This window comes from Siphateles boraxobius, unplaced genomic scaffold (genome assembly GCF_051911475.1).
Source record: "Siphateles boraxobius isolate OS27281-9 unplaced genomic scaffold, OSU_SipBor_1 37, whole genome shotgun sequence".
Classification (NCBI taxonomy): Eukaryota; Metazoa; Chordata; class Actinopteri; order Cypriniformes; family Leuciscidae; genus Siphateles; species Siphateles boraxobius.
In genome coordinates, this window is record NW_027508997.1 from 4351133 (window position 1) to 4368554 (window position 17422).

Below are 17422 nucleotides of genomic sequence, written 5' to 3' on the forward strand. Positions count from 1 at the left end.
GTGAGGGAGTGTGAGAGAGTTCTTCACCAGCAATGCAGCAACTCACCAACAGAATGATGGACAACACAGACAAGTCATGCTGACAACAACATTGGTATTTTCACACTTCATTTCTTTAGGATGCCTGGGCAAAATACAGGGTACAATGCACATGTGGTTTATTTCAGAAACCCCTGCAATCTGACTGCCTCAGTGATGTCATCAAGCTCAACCGGGCCTGACGACACAGACCAAATGAATAGGTTTGATTTTGCATGACTGGCAGTCCCTCTTTAGCCTCTCAGACATGATGAAAAATATTTTGCACCATCTCACAAAATTCTCACTTTCAGTGTTGCAAGACAATCACCAAATGAGTGAAAGGCAAAACTACCATTTCTGTAATAAACCTTTAACAACCTATATTTAAAGTCATTTTGTATTAATAATTCACTGCCAAGAGGCTTGGAGCCAAGAGGGTTTAATTCACTACAAGTTAATTATGTTTTTCAACATCAGAAATCTCAAGTGATTATATTGGGAACATGAGGGAATGTTATGTACTAATACTGTAAAATAATTACAGTTTTTTTTGTCCCAATTGTCCCCAAGGTTGAGCACATAAAATATTTACTATAGACTATATTTTATAAACTCTAATTTAACATACAAAACAGCCAAATTTCCCATATACTGTAATCATTAAGATCACTTGTAATAATAGCTTTAATGAGCTCAAATGAATACGTTAGCTAAAATGATTGTTAAATGTCCGATAAATGATTTGTATTATCTTAGAACTATATATTTCTGACATTATGGACATTACTTTGACACAGTCGCATCTGATAACAACTTACTCTTAATTGTAAAGTAAAAACATGCATTTTCTGTAAAGCTAAGCCCTATACAAATAAATGTGAATTGAACTGAAATTTCTTGAGCTTCTGATCAGCATATTAGAATGATTTCTGAGGGATCATGTGACACTGAAGACTGGAGTAATGATGATGAAAATACAGCTTTGCCATCACAGGAATAAATTAAAAATGGTCAAGTGGAAAACTGTTATTTTAAATTATATTTCACAATATTACTGTTTTACTGTATTTTTGATCAAATAACTGCAGCCTGGGTGAGCACAATATATTCTTTCATAAAACATTTAAAAAAATGTACCTACCCCAAAATTTGAATGTTATAGTCACTTTTTATTGATTAAAACAGTTTAATCCAGGGGTGCAAAGGTAGATCTCCAGGAACAGGATTGGGCACCCCATGGTTTAATCTAATGAAAAATTGACAATTTACCCAATACTTCATGCTATTTCATGCTAGCTCACTAGGCTTTGGAACGGAGCCTAATTGTGCACTTAGCCCACATTTAATTCCATGAAGGCTAGTTTAATTTTCTAATCAACAAACATGCCATCATCTAAATCACTGAATATAATTAGCACACGAAATGTGCTTTCATCCTCCCACGGTAGTTTACCCAGTTCGAATGCTCCCTAGGTTAAAAAATATTCTGAAAGCACAACCTCCACCTGTTTTATCTAAGACAACATGAGTGTAGCATCTGAAGGTTTTCCTCGGAGGCTGTGCTGAAAGTGGGGGAATTTTCTGAACGATGTGAACTATGAGGGCTAGAGGCTTTCCCTAAGCCGAGACTGAGCCCTCCAGCAGTGTTCGTTCAGATGTCAGTTTCTCTGCTCGCAGACACGATCATGAGAGCTTTGTCAAAATGACGAGAAGGAGCTCGCAATCTGTTGCTGCCAAATGAGAAGTGGGTCAATAATTAGATTACAATAATCTTAATCTCTCAAGTCGAATCAAGTGGAGGCTGGAATGGTATAGCAGTGTGCGAAGTGTGTTAAAATCAATGGATTTTTCGGTTTCATCCTAATCTCATCCTATGGGGTTCTTCGGACCAAATGGTCCCGAAGAATTTAAATAAAAAAATGTGTAAAATCATAGCTTCATCGGAATGGTCCGAAATTTGGTGACTTTGTTGGTACTTGGTATATGAACACCCCCAAAAATTGAGGACAGGATTTGAATAGTCTAAGTGGTTGTAAAAAAAATGGTCACACTCAGGGCCTTCGGGTCCAAATGGTCCCGCCATAGGAAATGAATGGGAAATTGGCAAAAATGTGACAATACAGAGTTTTTTTGTGCGTACAATCTACAAATCAGCCACGATCCAGAAAAAAAGCACACAACAGTGAAGGGGTGAATCTATAAAACATCAAGAGTGCAAAACAGACACATCCACACACACACACACACACACACACACACACACACACACACACACACACACACACAAACACACTTTTATACATAAACAAACGAATAAATTCAGATTACATATGTGTTTAGCATTTTTAAAATGCTCAGTTTGTCCACCAGATGGCATCCATCTAATTTCAAAAATTGCTTTTATGAGGTGTAGGCTTGACTCTAAATTGAAATACAGCTTTAAAAAAAATATATATATATTTTTTTTTATTTTTTTTTTTTCTATTATATTCAATGGGGGTAAAATGGGTCATATTTATTACATAAATATTAATTATAAATCTTAAATTATCTCAAAACACCAAAAAAGAAAAGAAAGAATATTATAAAAAACAAGTAAAAAAAAAATATATAATTTTCTTTTAATAAATATGAATCAAACCCTTCGGGACCATTTGGTCCCGAAGACCCTGAGTGTGACCCTGAAATGAAGGACCCCAGTTAAAATGTAAATGGTCAACAATAAAAGCTTTTTTAATCAAAGCCACAGCATTTTGGGTAGTGCTCATTAATGATGCGTGAAAGAGTCTTCGTTTTACCAAATGCAAATTCAATCATTCCCTGTCTCTCTTTCCAATAGTTTCCTGTCTAAACTTATCCTGTCTGTAAAGGCATTAAGAATGTTTTTCTTGCATTTGCACTTCATGTTTTTTTAGATGCACGAGAACCAATGAGGTGTTTGCTCTTGCACGTCAAGCAAGTACGGCTGAGCTTCTGTATGATGAGCTCTATGTATGTGCGGTGGTCAATGTTTTTATTTGAATAAAAGCCTAAATTAAATATGTTCATCATGTCAAGTGATCTCTCTTTAAAAGATTAAACTGCTTAATTAATATGCGATTTTACAATCTCTTTATTAACTTTTTGGAGCACCACATTTTTAATTTGTGTGGACTTACAATGGATGGACAGAAATCTTACAGGTTTCATTAAAATATCTTCTTTTGTAAAAGTATTATGGGTGAGTAATTGACAACAATTTTCACTTTTTGGGTTAAGTTTTGCTTTAACGGTCCTTCAAATGGGAATGTGATCCTCTTTCCCAGAAGGATCCTGCACAGAAGGTTAGGGAGCCTGCATACACTGAAAAAAAATTGGTAGAATTGAATTTCATTTAGAAATTGCTAGTCAATTTTACAATTAATTACAAAGAAATGGCAAGTAACATTGAATTAAACTACATTTTTGAAGTAGGAAGACTGAAATAGTATTTTCTTATACAATGTGCTCCAATAATCTTTATTTACAACTTCGAAAAATATATGTTTTTACAGTGTACGTCTTAAAGTTATCTCATTAAGTCTGCTTTATTAGACTTTGGATGTTGGAAAATAAGCATTACAGTCAAATGTGCAGTACGCTTGATTCAAAAGAAAGTCCAGATTTGACAGTTTACTCTGAAGCAGCACTAAACACCACATTCTGAGTTATGCTGATATCACAGCAAATGTCAAACACTGACACAAACAAGTTGCTCTAGCAATCACATGGCACCTTGGTCTCTCTCGAGGAGATTAGAGTGTTGACGAAGCTTAAAAGCCTCCTACAAAGATAGCGCTGGCATTCAAATCCTGTCGCTCCCTCAGAATCCTGTCGTTTCCCTCGAAGCATCCTGTTGGCTTCATGTTATTTTACAGAGCTGTGAGGCTCTTATCTTTATTAGCATATTATTAACATCCAAAACCCCTCCAAACCACGGCATTCTAGGGAAGACAGATTTGGACAATATGGCCATGTTAATGTTTGGCCAGTTTCCCTGCCCTCCGGGTAACAAAACGCTTTTTCAAAATACCGAGACTTACAAAACAGGCAAATTTGCATTTTTCACAGATAAATACAGTTGTTTGCATTAATGCCAAATTGGCAGTTGAATTTCTGTCTCCTTCTGTTCACGTGTGTCAGTTCGCAGCACAAGGCTCATTCTCCCAGCATTATATGAGAGATTACTGTGCACAGCAGCTGCTCATGAAAGTGTCATGCTGTACAGCACACACCTTCCAAAAAGTTGTTGTGTCCAGAGGTAAGTGTTTGATCACAAACCTCAGAACAGTTCCATGCTTTCAGATGATTTTCACATACCCCTCCTGCTGAGCCAGTATCATGATACAGTGATTGTGTATGATGGTAATATCATGGTCCATTGATATAAACTATACAACTGAATCATTTTCACATATGATGGTATTTACATTGGACTCTCTGAGGTGATTCAAACAATACTATGGTATTACCATGTTACACATTCATAAAACATTTTTATAAGTGTACTCTGCGGTTCAAAAGTTTGGGGTGAGTAATTTAAAACATTTTTTTAAATAATTTTATTAAGCAAGGATGATTTTAATTTGTGGAAAGTGTTAGTAAAGACATTTATAATGTCACACAAAAATAAAAACTGTTCTTTTTAACTTTCTATGCATTAAAAAAGCATGAAAAAAAATGTATAACGGTTTCCACCACAATATTAAGCAGCACAACTGTTTTAAACTGTGATAATAAGAAATGTTTATTGAGCAGCAAATTAGCATAAAAGAATGATTTCTGAAGGATAATGTGGCAGATGACTAATTTGAAAATTAAATTAAATTATAGAAATTCTATTGAAAATGTTGATAATATTTCACAAAATTACAGTTTTTACTGTATTTTTAATCAAATAAATTTACCCTCAATAAATCAAATATTTACCCTCATATCATTCCAAACCTATATAACTTTCTTTATTCTGTGTGTTGAATACAAATAGAGGTACTGAGATGAAAAAAAAGTTTACATAGGCCTACAATATAATTCAATGGGGTCTCCATTAACTCCAATAACAGTTCAAACATTCTTCAAAATATCTTCTTTTGTCTTCTGTAGAAGAAAGAAATTCATACAGGTTTGGAATGCTATGACTATGAGGGCTAGTAAATGATGTGTGGGTAATCAAAGTTTGAGTCTGGCTCCCTCTTGATAAAAGTGGCAAAAACGAGGACCCTAGCCTGCAGATTCCATCTGTGCCTGTTAATGGTGTATTTAAGCCATTGAGATGTACTAAGCCTCCTGACATCCATTTAAGAAAGATGGTGGTAGACTTTACCAGACACTGACTGCCTTAGACACGATTTTATTCAAAGGACCAACATGACATCGATGTGAGGTTGAACAGATTGTACCAGCAAAACAAAACAAAGAAATAGCAGCGTGCTTTATGTACCTGATATTTCTGACATTTGTTCATTTCGGATCATTCAACAGCACTGCATCCGCAATGGCAGCTGGCGCTGAATCTAAAGCAGTGGGAATGAGGGTTTCTTTCCACTGAGACACAGAGGAGAGTTGTCTGCAACAGGCAGATGGGCTGTGCTTTCTTTGCCTAATGGCGATACGCCTCCCAGCTGATCTGTATGCTGAGCGAGAGGTAAACCATACTGTGGCTGGTGCCAACTCTTCAGTCTGTATGAAAGACAAACTCTAGGTGTTAAGAGCAAAGAATTGTCTAGACTCCAAGAGATTTAGTGTGAAGCTCAATTCTAGGAAATTATTGATGAAAGAAGGGAATCATAATAAATTATATTAAGCAACAAATTTTAAGGAAAATCTCCTCAAACCTGCTGAAAAACCTTTTGTGCTTATGCATAAAAGGGTCATACTAAATGCATCATAATCCACTGATGGAGCTTTGAAAGATTATGGTCATTAAATTCATGTGGGGTTTGATTATCGTGTCTTGGTGAATAATGTTAATGGCCCATCACCCATCTCTATGCATCTGACCAATCAACATCAATCAAAAGAGCCTCATAAACTACACTGAGTGTCAGGACTGATAGGGCGAGTCTCACGAAGCCTGTCAGGAACATGACCATCATATTTCAGCCCAAAATCAAAAGAAAGAAATAGGAAGGTACATTTTGTATAATGAAAATGAAAACCTATTTTGAATGGTGACATTATTTTCATGACAATTAATAACATTTCTAGTCTACCCCAATTCTTATTATTATCTTATTATATATATATAATTGTAAAGTAATGATCTATAATGGCATTATTCATTGTACCGTGTATATTCATATATATATATAAATTGTAAAGTAATTATTAATGTACTGCTATTCATTTTTGCTAATTTTAATGAGAAATTGAATTTAGATTAAAATATATTGTATTTTATACATAATATACTTTAATATGTTTAATATAAAATATATTATATACCAGTGTTGTTATTGTTAACTAAAACATTTTCTTTTAATTCTACTAAAAGTACTAAAATTACTAAAACTAAAATTGAAGTACAAATAAATTTAATAAATTTAATCTAATTAATTAATTTAATTTATAACAAAAACTAATAAAAATTCAAAAAGCACAGCAAAACGACTAAAACTAAAATGAAACCTGAAAATATAAAAAAGCTCATTCTAAATAATAAATACTATAATAGTATATAAATAATACTATTTATATGTGCAGTAAAATTGTATACTGCACATATTATATCAATGTGCACCATACATGGAGAATTGAAGAAAAAGAAATAAAACTCAGAATTAAAACATTCAGACACATTACTGAAATTAATTCATATTATTATTATTATATAATTATAAATATTACAAATATTCTTCTGATTTTAGAGAACAATTTGACCTGGACATGTTCTTCATGATATTCACTCATAGACTCTACAACACCTGCCTAAATGCCTGGAGTCTACAGATCCATAATAAAAGAAATATATATATATATATATATATATATATATATATATATATATATATATATATATATAATATCTGGGTGGAACTTTGCCACTGCCAGTCAGGCAGAAACTTGTGATGGTCCTGTCATAAAAAAAGTGAGGCAGCAAATGAAACTGCAACAAACCAAACTGACAGAACCCCCATACCTGGACAGAGGACTGCAACTCTATTACAAAAATAATCAAAATGCCTCTAGGTCAGACTCAACTGCCAAACGCTATAAATTTACACATACAGAGCCTTTGCAGACGTTATTTTTTAAAAAGTAGTCTGGGAATGGTGATTGACACGATGGCATTTAGAATTGAACAGACTTCCTTCTACCTAAGTCACTTGAGGCCGTTTAGCCAAAGAAAAAGAAAAAGGAGAATAAAAACAGCCTGTCTCCTGTTTCCTGCCTGGCTCTGACAAACAAACAGCTGATGGGCCACCGGCTTCAGGCCCACCAATGAAGCAACACTCATTAGTGTCACCGTCCAGCCTTGCTCAAACAGAACACTGGGCTAGAAGAGGGCAAAAGAGCACTGCTAAAGAGCTGCTGGCACAGTTGCACAAGCAGAAAAATGATGAGGGGAAATATTAAGATTCCTTTGGTTCCAAGTGTTTATGACTCATCAGTCTACAGTTTTCAGATAAAATCTTAGTGCCAAATATCTTTCAGACACGATAATGTCATGAGCCACAAGGCTGGACAACATCACACCAGTCCAGGCTTCAGTTTATCGATCAGTTTATCTCTCATTATACTGCTGAGATGAGCTTCCCCATATTTGAAACATTGAATCGTCCAATAATTCCAAAAGTCTCTCACTGGCATGAAACCATCATATCCATTCCACAATATTCATTTTATAAAGAAAATATATCTCGTTAAAGGAGATTCTTCACTATCATTTAAAGGTGCAGTGTGTGATTTTTAGCGGCTAGTGGTGAGCTTACGAATTGCAACCAACAAAAGTTACGGTGGCCGACAGGAAAATATGTCATCGTCTGAGACAGCAGAGAGCAGCCAGCCAGTTCAGAAATGAGGTTACTTTACAAGGATAAATTAAGAAATTATGTTTACTTAATTACTCAGTAAAACTATGTTATTGCGAATATTATTGTTACTTGTTCATCATTGTGTCAGTGTTTTATTTACTGAACTAAGCTTGCTTCCTTGCACGAAGAGCAACATACTAACGAAACACGATTGTCCATTTAGGGCTACTGTAGAAACATGTTGGCGCATTCAATGTAAGGGGATGTCTCATTCTAAAGTAATAAAAACATAACGGTTCATAATGCAAGGTCTTTATACACCACTGAAAACATAGTTATGGATCTTATATTGCATTTCTGACAATAGATCCTCAGAAATATTACACATTGCACCTTTAAAAGTTTGTGTTCAGTAAGATTTTTTTATTAATACTTTTAAGCAGCAATGATGCATTAAAATGTTTAATGTGGCGAGCAAGACGAGGCCGAAGGCCGTAAGAGATACGAGACCGGTGCGTTGAGCAGGTGTCGCTCATCAGTAATCATACCACCGGCCTCACGCCGCTCTCTCATGGCCCTCGGCCTCGTCCTGCTCGCCACATTTAAAAACAGTAAAGAAGCATGCATTAATAATGTTACAATAGTAATGTAACAAGAGTATTGCCGTCACAGGAATACAATTTGTTATTAAATAAAACAGGGATAAAACTGTTATTTCATAGTGTTATTTCAAAGCTGTTATAAAAGACTACGAGAAACATTCAAAAAATCTTACCAAGCCCTAATTTTTGAAAGGCATTATATGTATGTTAAAAAAAACGTCATTCCTAGTTCAATAGCTTTTACTGAAACTAAGTTGAAAAACATCTTGTTCTGAACACTAGAATAACTAATCATAAGAGTGAGATGATTACAAAACATAAACTCTCAAATCTCAAAATGAATATACATTTTTTAATACTGTACATTATGTTGTGATGCCTAAATTCATTTGTAGCTTTTTTAAAAAAAAAATTTTTAATTTATTTAGAAAGAATCATATAGAAATTTGATTTTGGCCATTTATTGGTTATCTGCCATAATTTAAAATGTTTATCAGCTTATCAGTAATCAGCCAGAATTTTTAATTCTGGAGCATCCCGAAATGAAAGATAACAAAGAATAGTAATGAAATAAACATTGATAATTCATTCACTTGAGTCACTTGGGAGCTCATGTTAAGTAAGTGCAAAAAAAGTCTTAAAGGCATATCATCACAAGTAATTCCTAGGTTTAAGAGAAGCATAAAATGTTCATTTTAACTAAATTATAACTTGTTTTGGTGCAGAAACCTTTGACTAACATACATGAAACAAATCCTAAAAAATTAAAAAATGACTTCTTTAACAGTCAACACAAAGTCAGCAGGCACCATGATATCAATCACACTTTGTTTTAGTTCTCCTCACTAATAACATTTCACACACTCACATAAAATTCCTATCTGCATCACTTACTGGAAACCAGTCGTGTACCGCTCTTGTGTATGTGCAACGTCCTCTACTTCCCTTATTACCATCTGTGTCAGTAGTTTGCAACATTTGGAGTGTTCAACGAAAGCACAATATAAACAGTACTTGAGGTTGAGTTCACAGAACGACTGAGGAACAAACAAGCATTTAAAGCCCAGACAGAGGAATATGTGTGCGTACAAGGTTTGTCTCTAAATGCCATTCTTTTCCATGTCGAGTTCTAAGAGGGAAAACTAAATGTTCAGAACTGTGAAAACAGGATACTGTCTTTCAGTCGCAATGAGGATGAAGGTTTAAGGGTCACAGATTATAGTGCCGCCTGTTTTTCTATGTTTATCAGGTGGAAGACAAACCTGTTTGTCCTTTTCCTTTCCCTTCCCGCTGCTGGACACCCGGGAGGAAGTGACATCACGAGGGATGACAGAGATTTGGTGCAATGGCATGTTCATCCCCGCAGTTCAGTGGAGCTCACACTCTCTGAAGCTGAAGTCTGTCCACCAGCACCGGCATGATGGAAAGAACCACTAATCCAAATCTGACACAGAGGAAAAGAGAAATAAGAAGTAAATACTCCAAACACTGAATCATCATTTTATGAATTCCTACTGTTATGCACAATGCAAATGAATTGTCATTAAAAGGATAAAGGCCCCGATATACTTCAAGCGAAATCGAAGAACGAACTGATATGATGTCATTTCGAACAAAATCAGGCTGAAACAAAGTTCGTTTAGAGTTCGTTTTGGGAGTTCGAAACAGCTTTGCCAAAGAGAACTTCCCGGAAAAGTTTGATTCGGCTGCTAAACGCATTAGAACTACCATTGGTCCATGGAGATTACGTAATAGGTAGGTGTGTGCGGAGGCTCGTCCTTCTTTCACGCTAAAAACTTTTCTGGTTCATTAGGCCTGTTCAGTCGGTCGCGGTGAGAAGTCTGTGAGTTAAAACATGAACACACTGGAGAGCTGCTTTACAGTAGAAAATTAAGTTGTATTTCTGATGAAACGAGACACTGACACTGTTATTCATGTGTAATACGATAAAGCTGCTTGATTTTAAGCGTTCCGTCAGTTAATTAGGAAGAAAAGGAACGTGGAGCACCTTCTGCTCAATCACCTGAAGAAAAATGCTGTCGCATACACTAAAGAAGGCTGTTGCCATAGTATTTTTACCATAATGCTGTTTATAGAGTAGATCAAGTTTGATGCAATTTTCATTGATGAACTGTTCTGTAAATAACCCTCTGTTTATCCGTCTGTCCGTGGGCGGGGATACACAATTGCAAAAGTCCAATCTGTAGATTTAGGCCAATCCGAAAGCCCTGGCGCTGTCAAAAGTTGTTGCTGACAAATAAACAGGAATTTCTCGCCCCAGGTAACACAGATAAAGAGTAAACTTTGTTTATTTACATGTACTACCGAAATTGTAACATTACAGAGCGGGTTGAAAATCTGTGAACTTACACTTTTAACCATTTTCTGTGGACAGTAACAGTGCAATGTTGACTGAGCCGGGTAAAAAGTGTCGACTTTTGTGAATAAAGCATAATCTAAAGGTGTGAAAAAAATGACCATGGCCTAAATACACTATTTCTATTTTTTAATGAATGTCTTATAAATGTATAAATCTCATAAATGTGCCGCCTTTGATGTCACCTAATTTGGCAAATCCAACAATTATCATCAGAAGTGTTCATTGTATTAACCAAGTATGTTGTCAACAAATGTTTATGACATACTACGGTGGACTGTATAAACAAACAAACAAACAAACAAATAAAGCCTTTAACTCCTGGATGTTGTCAAATCTTATGAGCTTGCCAGATCAAGAAAATGCTAGCCATTTTATGTGTGCAATAATCATCAGATGGCTAATGGAATGAAATAATGGGTTGATAAAAATGTTGTTGGAGTCTAATCCAAACACTGAAATTTGATTGGTTAATAGGAATTTTTATCTAAAACCAACAAGGATGTTGATCAGGAAAACTTCCCACTTGGTGATATCATGTTAGGGTTAGGGTTAGGGTTAGGGTTAGCAGTCAGAAACACTACTGCATATTAATTGAACTACAAAAACATCAAGTCTCAATGCAGTGAGCAAGGAAATAAGAAGCAGCAGTTAAAAGTTGAATCACCAATTACAAATAAGCTCCAATATTCTCCATAATGAAACGCATTCCTTGAAAGAGAACAAAGAGCTCATGCCATGCTGAGACAATGCAAAATCTGCTTATAAAGGCAGTTCGACTTCTGCCACCATCTGCTGCAACCATGACAGCAATTCAGTTTCTCCCTATTTTGTGACCATGCCAACGGTTGTGATGTGTGGGTAAGACTTTGCATCTATATTTCCACAGTGACCACTGGCATCAGACCAAATCCACCAGTTTGGCACTGAACAATGAAGACGTGCCGTTAAGCCCTGTCTGCTGGTGCAAAGGATTTGCTTAACCCTCTGACAAATGCATGCAGAGTGATAAATAGTACATGATGGTCATGGTACTGAATATCTCTTCAGAGAATCTCAAACTGAAATCGAAAATCTTGTTGTTGATTTTTTTTTTTTGTAAACTATTAAATGAAATGATTAACTAAATAAAATTATTAAAATGAAATCAATATAAATGAACACTACCATTGTAATGATACAAAAGATTTCTATTTCAAATAAATTCTGTTCTTTTAAACATTCTATTCATCAAAGCATCCTGCAAAAAAAATTGCTTTCCACAAAAATATTAAAAAGCACCACCGTTTCCAACAGTGATAAGAAGAAATGTTTCGTAAGCACTAAATCAGCATATTAAATTATTTCTGAAGGATCCCGAGGGATCAAAACTGTTGAAAAAAATCAGCTTTGCAGTCACAAGAATATTACATTGTAAAATACATAAAAAAGAAAACAATTATTTTAAATATTTTTTTAATATTTCACAATGTAACTGTTTTAACTGTATTTTTCATCAAAATCATTCATCAAAAAAGTGCAGCCTTGGTGAAGATATGAAGATACGAGACTTCTTTCAAAAACATTTAAAACACACACACACACACACACACACACACACACACACACACACACACACACACACACACACACACACAGACACAGACATATATATAAATATATATATATAAATATATATATATAAATATATATATATATATATATATATATATATATATATAATGATATATAAAACAAATATAATAAAAAATAAGTTCCTAAACTATTTCTACATCACTATCATAATCAAACAAGCACATTTCTGAGACTGATCACGTGACATCCGTGATGATAATGGGATGTTCTTGCAAGTAGTATGTACAAGACACTCTTTAGAATCTAATTTAACCAATCACTGAAATTGTGATGCTGAAACTTTATAATAAGTAATGAAAAATATTGTATTAAATAAGAAAACCACCTATAAGGAGAAGTTTAACAAGTGGAAACTATTTTCAGTTTTTAGGATCCTATTGTATGCACAACAGATTGAAGTCATTTGGTTGTGTGATTATCAGTGCATGCATTTATGATCTAATATTATGATATTGTTATAATGGTCAACACATGGGGGAGGAGCGAATTAAATCCTCCCTCTTTGGCACCAAAACTGCCATTAATTCATAAGCTGCTCACAGAACAGCTGGTCAGTTCATATGGATCTAGGGCTCACAGCAGGACAGTTATCTGAGCAGAAACTGCTCCACATGACTGATCAACAGCCTGTGCTAATCACACCGCATTAAAGCAGAGGGCATGTGACTGCAATCACTCATGTCCCGTCGGATCAATAGGCAGAACGGGAATCATTTTCAGCTCTCTAAAACAAAGGCAGCAGGATATGAGTTACTGCCAAGCACATGAGACGTGTGACATGCTGATGGATCTACAATATCCTGGTCCATTGTGTCATTTTTGTAGGTAAACATAGAGTTTTGATGTCAATAAAACAGCTTAAGGCAAATCTTGAGTGTCTATGGAAGAAAAGACACAAAAAACATCAATCTCATGGCTTTTGTTTTACTGAAAAGCAGTGGTCATTACCCTTTGAGGTTTTCTGATTTCATAATAATAATAATAACGGTCTTGAAGCCCGCGGAATGATGACTCATGCATGAGGTCTCTGCCAATTCTGGATCTAAATGAGCGATGCAAAGTGAATATGTCTATTTCATGCATGCACTGCACCAGAACCTTCAGCACAGTCGATCAGGGTAGAATGTTTGTCTGATGTCCCATGCAACGTACTGTGTGTATTGGGCAAAGAGCAAGTATAACTATTATTATTACGATTATTGCTCGGGTTTGAACAAACCAATAAACATAAGCATTTACCTTCAGCGTGTAACTTATCCTGAGCATTTGTGCTACAGAAGATAAGTGATACATGAGATATGATGTCACACTCTGTGGTGCCTATTTAAAAACATAAATTCTACGTAATAATAAATTCCAATTATAAACAAATAAAAATGTAAACCCCTGCAAACCAGCACCTTTAAAGTGCAGCCATAGTAGCCATATTTCACACGCAAAAATGGTCCTTTCTCAGTGTCATATGTACTGCAAAGTCACTTTCAAACCAAGCAGTTTTCCGTTGGTCAACGCGGCAAATTTACATAACCATCTTGAACATAAACATAATCTGCGTGGTGAACTTTTTTGCCCTCATGTGAATTTCAATTGGAGCAATGGTAAATGTGACCGCATCTTAAAAAATGTATGTTATCTGTTATCTGGGACCATGGTTTATTTGTTATCTGACCGCCCCTGCAGGTTAAAGGGCTGTTCACACAACACTTTTTCATTGTTCTTCTATGACGGATGTGTTTTTCCATTGCGCTCATGTCTTTTGCAGTGTCTCATGCATGATACTGTGTAACCATTCTGGCAATTCTTAGCAATTCTGGATCTAAATGCAATGAACCATTGCTAAGTGGTGGTGATGGCGCAGTGGATAAGACACATGCCTTTGGTGTGAGAGACCCAGGTTTGAATCCACCGTGAGACACCAATGTGTCACTGAGCAAGACACTTAACCCCTAGTTGTTCCAGAGGCGTGCGACCTCTGACATGTATAGCAATTGTAAGTCGCTTTGGATAAAAGCATCAGCTAAAAGAATAAATTAACCACAAAAACTTGTTCTGTGTGAATGGCACCTAACAATGAAAGTGCAACCAGAGCCATCTAGAGAACAGAATATTATAGAGATTTGGAGTGGGCCATTAAGCAACCCCCTAGCAATGCCCTATCATCAACTTCATAGCAATTGACTAAAAACCTTTTAGCAACTAAATAGCGAAAGAAGTTTTGTCCCAAATGACCTACTATACACTATGTACTTATACTATGCACTATGAATGCTTCTAACAAGTGTATGAATTTTAGAAGGTTATTTTGTCATTAGCATTGAGGCTGCAACAGTTGAGTGTATGAAGTGTCCAACATTCCAAACTTTGCGGTTAATAAAGTGCATCATCTGGGATTTTTTATATTCTTTTTTGGAATTTTTTAATACAAACTGGGACAAAACTAGAGAGTTTTGCACAAACACCACTGAGATTTTGTAAAAAGGAAAGAAAAACATTCAAAACTAGTTGTCATGGTTTGCATCTGGTCATTAAGTAGGGAAATATGTCTCTCTCTGGCTCCAATGCCTCAAAGAGCACACACATAATTTTGTGGAGTTTCAGAGAGCAAAACTGTGATAAATTATTGATAAAGTTAAAATAATAAATAATATACTAAAATTTGGTTTAGCAGCCTGTCTTATACTGTACATAGTAAAAAAATATGCATTTGATATGCATTGATTTGATTACAGAGGTAAATCCCATATACAAACCGAAAGAGAATAACAAATAGATCAGAGTATTTGCCTCAGCTCAAATCAGAAACACTCCAGTCATTAAGTTCAAGCTCATGAAAGGAAGAAGGGCTGAGAGGAACGGCAATGGATCCCTGCTGGCTGCATGTGATGAAGTGTGCTGTATGCTTCACAACATCCAGCATTCACATGATCCAAAGCCACCATGAAATCAAACATTTTAATGGAATATTGAACGATTTAATATAAAATATTTATCTGTACACATCATTATTTTTTAATTCATGTACCCTAATAATCAAAATAAGTTCCCCTCTCTATTGCAACGACATCTCTTCTCTTCTCTGATGATGCGCTTACTGGCGAGAGGATGGGACAATCAATCCAACAATCCAATCAATTTCCGATGGACAAAATTAAGTCCTTCGCTACAGTTTTTCTAATTCGGGAAGCCATTTCACTTGGATATACATTAAGGGAAGAAAAGACTATCGCAACTTCTGTTTCATGCCAACTTTAAGGTGTGGACACATTGTAATTTCATGGGCAAAAAGGGTCCATGGTCTATCGTCAATAGAATAGTGATGTCTGAAGCACAGCTCACACAGAGATCTCTTTCAAAACAAGCACCAAATACTTGAAACCACTGCAAATTGTATGGATTCCTATTGAAACGCCTGCATTTCGCACATGAAAATTCCCAGAACATTAGATGTGACCACACTTTTTTGATTTTTATTTCATTTGATTTTTAGAGGGATTTATAATTATATGAATTAATTATAGAATAAAGTCAAATTTATAGAAAATGATCGTCCCTTGGTGTGGGCACAAACATGGTAATCTTCATAGTTATATTTCTTGTTGTGAATAGGCCTTAACTCTACGACAGTAAGAGAGTAGCTGCTCTGTGCACTGAACTGATCAGGCTGGTAAATTACCCAGCTTCCAGAAAGGACTATCCATCAATGAGCAGCTGGCGCTGGAAAATATATGAGATCGATACAGCATTGGATCCATCTAAGAGATGGGCCTGAGCCTGTGTGTTTCCCCTCTCTAGAAAGTCTTTCTGCTGTGGTCTCTGGTTTGTGAGATAATGCTGAGTGCCAAGACTGTAACCCAAATTTATTCATCCAAGCAACTATAAAGGTGACACAGTTAGACGTTCCCAATGGTCATTCCTCCAGACTGAAAACAGCTAAACTTCTGCATGTATGATCTGTTTACATACAGAAACTGTCTGTTGGGAAAGCTTGTCAAGCTTTAAATTTAAACATACTCTAAATTTAAAGGTAAATTACAGTCAAGATTCCCATTTGAAATAGTAGTTATCAGATAGTAGATATCAGATGATGTATTTTTTTAAATTGAAATCAGAGGCAGAGAAATGCAAAGATAACACTGTAATTTATTTAACTCCTAAAGATATCTTTTAATATACTATATTTACTACGTGATTCATCAGACCATGGTCCAGTTCCACTCACGTACACATGGTAGGTGCTTTCAGAGGTTGACATTGGTCAACATGGGCACTCTGACTGATATGCTGCTACACAGCCCCATACACAGCAAACTGTGATTCACTGCACGTTCTGGCACCTTTCTATTATGGGCAGTATTAAATCTTTCAGCAATGTGAACTACAGTAACTCTTCTGTGTGATCGGATCAGACGGCCTAGCCTTCGCTCCACACGTGATTCAATGAGCCTAGGGCACCCATGACCCTGAGTCACCGGTTGTCCTTCCTTGCACCACTTTTGGTAACCACTGCATACCAGGAACAAACCACAAGACTTGTCGTTTTGGAGATGCTCTGACCCAGTTGTCCAGTCATCGCTATTTGGCCCTTGTCAAAGTCACTCAGATCTTTTCGCCTGCCCATTTGTCCTGCTTCCAAAACATTAAATTCAAGAACTGACAGTTCACTTTCTGCCTAATATATCCCACACCTTGACAGGTGCCATTGTAATGGTCTAATCAATGTTATTCACTTCAGTGGTATAACATTCAGTAGCAAGGAAGAAAACAAATGACAACGCAGTTTGGCTCTGCAAACCAGC

The 17422-nt window shown here is 35.8% G+C and overlaps 1 protein-coding gene across 5 annotated transcripts in view; it reads right to left on the minus strand.

The window, feature by feature from the left end:
• The window catches only part of marchf8 (membrane-associated ring finger (C3HC4) 8), a 111843-nt gene that overhangs the window by 77178 nt on the left and 17243 nt on the right, over positions 1-17422 (minus strand). For all 5 annotated transcript variants that reach the window (XM_077197148.1, XM_077197155.1, XM_077197156.1 and 2 more), the window contains one exon: positions 9877-10058. In XM_077197148.1, coding sequence (XP_077053263.1) covers positions 9877-9972 — 96 coding nt within the window. In that variant the 5' untranslated portion in view covers positions 9973-10058. The remainder of the gene's footprint in view (positions 1-9876; positions 10059-17422) is intronic.